This window comes from Cibotium barometz, chromosome 6, assembly GCF_041138505.1.
Source record: "Cibotium barometz isolate CiBa-2024 chromosome 6, ASM4113850v1, whole genome shotgun sequence".
NCBI lineage: Eukaryota > Viridiplantae > Streptophyta > Polypodiopsida > Cyatheales > Cibotiaceae > Cibotium > Cibotium barometz.
In genome coordinates, this window is record NC_141051.1 from 27,068,943 (window position 1) to 27,074,858 (window position 5,916).

At 41.7% G+C, this 5,916-nt stretch overlaps 1 protein-coding gene across 3 annotated transcripts; it reads right to left on the minus strand.

The window, feature by feature from the left end:
• Positions 1-793: 793 nt before the first annotated feature.
• LOC147637587 (bZIP transcription factor 16-like) lies at positions 794-4,749 on the minus strand. Of its 3 annotated transcripts, XM_086799398.1 has the most exons (12): positions 4,652-4,749; positions 4,257-4,369; positions 3,914-3,961; positions 3,721-3,822; positions 3,242-3,325; positions 3,100-3,156; positions 2,784-2,981; positions 2,632-2,680; positions 2,330-2,517; positions 2,056-2,133; positions 1,660-1,785; positions 794-1,532 (listed from the first exon to the last, which is right to left on the minus strand). In XM_086799398.1, exons 2-12 carry the CDS (start codon positions 4,311-4,313, stop codon positions 1,302-1,304), a joined length of 1,218 nt encoding a protein of 405 aa, XP_086655524.1. In that variant the 5' UTR covers positions 4,314-4,369; positions 4,652-4,749; the 3' UTR covers positions 794-1,301. The 3 variants fall into 3 exon arrangements, with proteins under 3 accessions (XP_086655524.1, XP_086655525.1, XP_086655526.1); XM_086799399.1 differs by lacking the exon at positions 3,914-3,961; XM_086799400.1 differs by lacking the exon at positions 794-1,532 and having other exon boundaries at positions 1,660-1,781.
• Positions 4,750-5,916: the final 1,167 nt, after the last annotated feature.

A 5,916-nucleotide genomic window follows, 5' to 3' on the forward strand; every position in this document is an offset into this window, starting at 1 on the left:
GTTTTCACCTTCTTTTCAGAGAGGGGTTTGGACCTCTTTGATGACCAGTCATAAGACAGCGTGTGGCAGTACTCTGCATGAGATACAGAAGCATAGAGAAGACTCTAAAATGAGGAAAATACAGCCAGGCAGTCCTTATATCGTCCCTTCCATAATATTGGTCAAATGCTGAATTAAGAGAGCTAGGCCAGGGAGACACGAGCATCCAACCAGAGCATCGGCCGAGAGACCCCCACCACAGCCAGGACCACGCCCGGAGATTGGGATCCCACAGAAACAAGAAATTGTCACGAGGGTAAAAGAAAAGATGAAGTACAGGAGACTTCAAGTAAGATCTGAAAGAACACAGCAAATCAAAAGTCAGAGCTTAAGTTGAGGAAAGTGATTTGAGGCAGCCGAAGGCCCTCTAGATTCAAGTGGGCAGTTTACCCAAAGGACGATACATGCATGGAGAGCCGAGCCATGCGAATGATCGAATAGAACCTAGCATTCACAACATGGCAATCATGCAGTAAAACAGTCAAGCAAAGAAAAATTAAAGGCACAAAGATATGGATTGTAGAGGAACCAACCTGCCAATGCAACTCAAGCTAAAGAATGCAGAATTAGCCAATGTCACAGCAGCTTGGAAAGAAGGCAAGTGGGCAGTCTATCATGAGGAAAGAGCTCTCATTGAGAATTTAAAAAAAAGAAGCAAAAACCACACCCAAATGATTTGTTTTTGATGCTTGATCTACTAGTTGATTAGTAGGATGTGTTTTTTTTTTACATTTTTCCAGACTACAGATTCATCTCAAGACCAGACTCAAGTATGGTCTTTTTGCTTTCTTTCTTTCTCAGCTACATGAAAGAGTCATCAAGAGGAGCACAAAATTAGTTGCAATGCAAGATCTAGGAGTGCCTTCCAAGATAGGTCATTATCCTTAAAACCTTCCTATCATGACTAATAAAGCTTCATAGTGCCCGAAGTTGCTTGTCAAAGCTCGCACAGTTACAATGTACAAGGCTGTTGTCACAGCTCAGAAATCCACAATTACATAACAAAGCTCCTAGTTTATTCTAGGTTCTTTTCTTGGTCCAACTTAGCCACTCGGTCGAAATTTCTCAACCATGAGGTGGCCTAGTTGTTTTGCAGTTACACCCACATTCTTAGCTCTACAGGGCATGCTTTTTGCCACCATAAAGCTCCAACTCTGACAAAATTTGCTTCACAATTACAGCTGACCAAATTTCTTTCAAGATAAGCCATAAATGGCCAATCTCAAAATCTTCAAGTTTGCTGCTCATTGAGTAAATGTGTATCAACCAGCAGCAATCCCTTCAGAACGTCCCCTCGATGGGAGAACACTTGCTGCTGACTCACACAGATCAGTCATCCTCCTATCATTCACGAGTTGGAAACCAGAGCCAACTTCGTCCTTAACTTTTCTACTTAAGTTGGCCTCTTCTGGCTGCATCGCCTGTTTCTCACTTGACTCATCTTGCTCTTGAGAAGCTTCAGCATTTTCACCATCATCAGTCCTTATGTTTTTCTGTTCCGTCAGCACATACAATTAGAGATCCAAGATTACCACCAATTCATCAATAAACAAAGTAGCGCACCTGCTAAGGTTTTACATTCTTGCCGCCGATAAAAGAGATCCAGGGCTTGATACTCACCATGATAGCTGCATTCTCAGCAAAAAGCTTCTTGCATTCCTCTGCTAACCTATTGAGCTCAGTCCGCAGGGACACATTTTCAGCCGTCAGACTATCTACACGTACACTGAGCTCCTCACACTCTGCCTGCCCAATAAGGTGAGCCTTTGAGAGTTAAACTTCCAATTTCGAAAAATGTGTTAAAACATATGGGCATTGTTCCAAGCAGGCATGAATTCACTAGGATAGGCTGATGTCTTCTAAAGGTTTCTAGAGACATCCACACCCCGCCCCCCGCCCATTTGACAGCCAGGGCCCCAGGGGTTGCATGAACCCATGAGGCACAGGCAGGTTGAATCTCCCCTTTTAATAAGCGGGGATTATGCCTGTAAAGCAGCATGGCAGCACAAGGTATACCTGTTTACGCAACCTAGAGCGCCTAGCCGACTCTCTATTAGATTGTTTTCTTCTTTGGCGCTTTACCTCCTTGTCATCCTGCAGTAAAACTCCAAAAAGATCAGCCAATATGATGAGGCACACTTAATGGGTAGGATGTTGCAAATGATCTGGATTCTGAAGCTTGTGATGTCTGGACTTTCACAGATGCTGGTTTGCATGTGCCAAAATGAAGCTGGAATACCATTGGGATACACTTGATAGAATTACAAGTATATATTAAGGCAGATCATACCTGGGACCATAAATCCAAGCCAATTCCATCTTGGCCCTGGGCCATAAGCTGGGAGCTTGACATGGCAGGTATCAAGCTAGTTAACACGTCAGTTGAGGCACGCTTTCCCTTCAATCTAATAGGTGTGGATGCATTCCAATAATCCATGCCAATGTTCAGATTTGTAGGGGTTCCAGCTTCAGGTTTTCCTGTAGCAACAAATGCATCAAGACAGGTTAATGACTCCCATGTCCTCCTATTCTCGTGTGCATGACTTGCTATGCCCACCACTCTCTCATCTAATCTTACATATAAAGCAGTACCATTCATATAAAGCTTCTCGAAGCGGGTTTTTGAGGTTGTTTGAAAGCCCTGAAATGCACACATCAGAAATGCTAAGAGTGTGAGCTTGCATGTTAATGAATCATTAAGTGTTGTCGCGATCATGAGAAGTGTGTGACATTGATGAACTCACGTTGGGGGCATATTCTTCTTCGCTCCTTTCACCGGAGCCCTCAGTTCCACTTTCTGAACAGGATGTCCCTTTTGTCGCTTCATCGCTTCCTATGGCAGTAATCATGCTGGTGCTTCCCTTGCTTCCTTTTAAGCTCTTTGCCGTACCATGACCATTCGCTATGGCCAGTTTCACATCAGCCTCTGTCATCGGAGCTGCCTGAAAAAAATGTTCAAGTGCATATGCTCTCAACGCTCGCTTTATAAACATAATCTCCAAATAACATCAAGTCCACCATATGTTGCATGAATGTGATGGCCCAAAATTCAAACGTTACCATAACAAGTTCAGTAGAGGGAGATGGCATCGCATATGGGCTATATGACAGCATACCCTGGTAATTTGAGAATCACAACGACAAAATCACTTTGAAAGTTCAGCAGGTGAAAAACATGCTGATTCAAGTAGATATGACTTACCGCAGTCAATGTAGGATGTGCATACATGCCTCCATATGGGTGCATGACAGGATGCGTGGCATTGCCATAAGGACCTATCAATGGCTGTAAAAGCATAAACAACGTGAGCAATAAGTCCATTTACATGTCTTTAGATGGGTACATGATAGGATGTGCAGAGACCCATTATGGGTAATGCATCTGAGATCTCAATTACGTGCTCCCATATGGACACATCATAGGATGTGCAGCAGTCACATAATAATTCAGGAAAGGCTGATGCAAGTGGCATGCCCCCATATGCGTACATGATAGGATTTGGCTATAATGCATGTGAGATCTTGATTACGTGCCCACATATGGATACGTGATTGAATGTGTAGCATTTGCATATGAAATATTTATTGCATGCTCCCATGCTAGGATGTGCACCATTCACAGAAGGACAGATTAATAGCTAATTAATGTAGAAACAAAATTATGCAGTCTTGAAGTAGTACCGGGCCTCCCCAGGTGTATGAATGTGGATGTTGACCGGATGCAACAGCAGCAGCCAGGAAATAGCCAGGATAGGGTGCAGTTGCCCCAGTACCATAATAGGCCTGTAATGAAGTGTCCCAAAATTATTAGTGCTAAACATGTATAAAGAAACAAAATATCATGCTGCAAAAAATCACATAAACTGAGGCTTACCTGAAATGCTGCAGCCCACTCAGCATAGGATGGTGCCCCAGGAGATTCCTAAATCAATCATATAATAAATCCAACTAACATAGCCATTTTACAAAAAACATTTGGGGCATTTTTCATAATACATTGCACACATGCCCTTTTTCATAGAGGCAATTTTGGCTCTTTTATAAAATTATGAACCATTCTTCAATAGTTTTCGGTCCTTTTTTCAAATGGACATTTCTGGCCCATTTTCCTTAATAACGTATATTTTTTGCAGTTTTTTTTCCCAAAAAATAAAAGAGGATAGTCTTTTCTTCTATAAAATTTTCTTTTAAAAAAAAAAATCAATAAGTTTGCTCACCCGAGGAGGAGGGGTCTTGGTGCCTTTTGCAGAAGCCAATTCCTCTTTTGTTGCCATAAAACGGTATAAAAACCCTTACTAAATTAATGATAATAAACCACTGGATCAAGAGCCTGCATACATGATTAACTGCAAAATTAAGTTCAAAAGAAATTGCCTGCAAGTGTTACAAGATAATTTTAGATTTAGATTTTTCATGCGCAACAATATCTATAGAGAAAACCCAATTTTTCCGTTCTTCAAAAAACAGAAAATAACAGAATGGGTGAAGATTAAAAGCCTAAATGTGCCTTTCTTTAATCTATGATGAACGAAAACACTTATTAAAAAGAAAAGAAAAAAAGAGAGAAAAAAGAAAAGAAAAGAAAGGTTAAGAGGATTTCAAGAGATCTAACCGTTCGATGCAGACTCTGATTAAGGACGGATTAAGTTAAAACGTAATGACGGATTAGCGATACTTTAGAGAGAGGGAAACAAAGAGAACGAAACTGTGTCTGTAGACTCTAGAGGAGGGGAAGGCGCGCGCCACGTCGGCTACGGTACGGTTGCCCACGTCACCGCGTCCGCCCTTCGTCTCTCCACGTCCGCCAAAATCACTTTTTGGGATTCTTTCCACGTGCCTTTGTTTGGCTCCGTTAGATGTGTTCACAGGTCTACGGCCAAGATTACGCTTTTCTGGCTTTTCGCCGCGTGGCTTAATAGGCTTATCCCTCCACTCGCTTTTAACGCAATACGACTTCCGACTAATGAATCATTTTTTATTATTTTCTTTAATTTCTTTTTCCTTTAATTTGAGAATAGGTTCTTTTCTTTACCCTTGTGTCCCCCATTGACCACACTGCACCCTTATGGCACGGGTGGCCACCAAAAAAGCTCTACCATTGGGATATCCCTCGTGTCTTCTTCTTTTTTTGGGACCAATAATATTTATTTATATTTACTGCTCCGAATTTGTCATACACCAAAACCAGAAAAACTACTATCTACTCTTTTTTCACCTCATTCAAGATTTTAAAAACTCCCATCTTTCATCCTCACACAAGCAACAAGATTGTTCCCAAGAGATCTGATACCCCAACAGTAAGTAAGCCTCCATCATGGCATCTGTAGTGCAACCACGGGGGGAACTGTTTTTCCAACATTCCAGACTTTGACTATAGGTCTAGTGCCAACTTTGAATATGCTTTGAATGGTTCCCTAATTCTTGATAAGCTTCAAACATACTAGGGATCTTCCCCTAATGATGGATTGTTGGTTGCACGTGAGATGTTGGGTTGAGAACAAAAGGCCTCCTAAATTTGGACCTAAAACTCAGAGATGGTACCGCAAGGAAAAACAAACTAATCACACATTTGTTGCCTTTATCCCTCATGTCTTTTAATAGGATGCTTCTTTGTTTCACACCCATTTAACATTACACAAATGCCACCAGAAGCTCTACCATTGGGATATCTCCCGTGTCTCTTAATAGGATATTTCATTGTTTCACACCCATTTAACATTACACAATGCCCATTAGACATCACACACCCAAGCTTTCACCCACTTGGGTGGCGAGTGGCCCATGCTTTTGTGTCACAACAAGATCCATGATGATGATAGTTTTGTTCTACCCAACTCTTGACTTCTCATACGACGCGCACATAGGGCTTCATTTTTG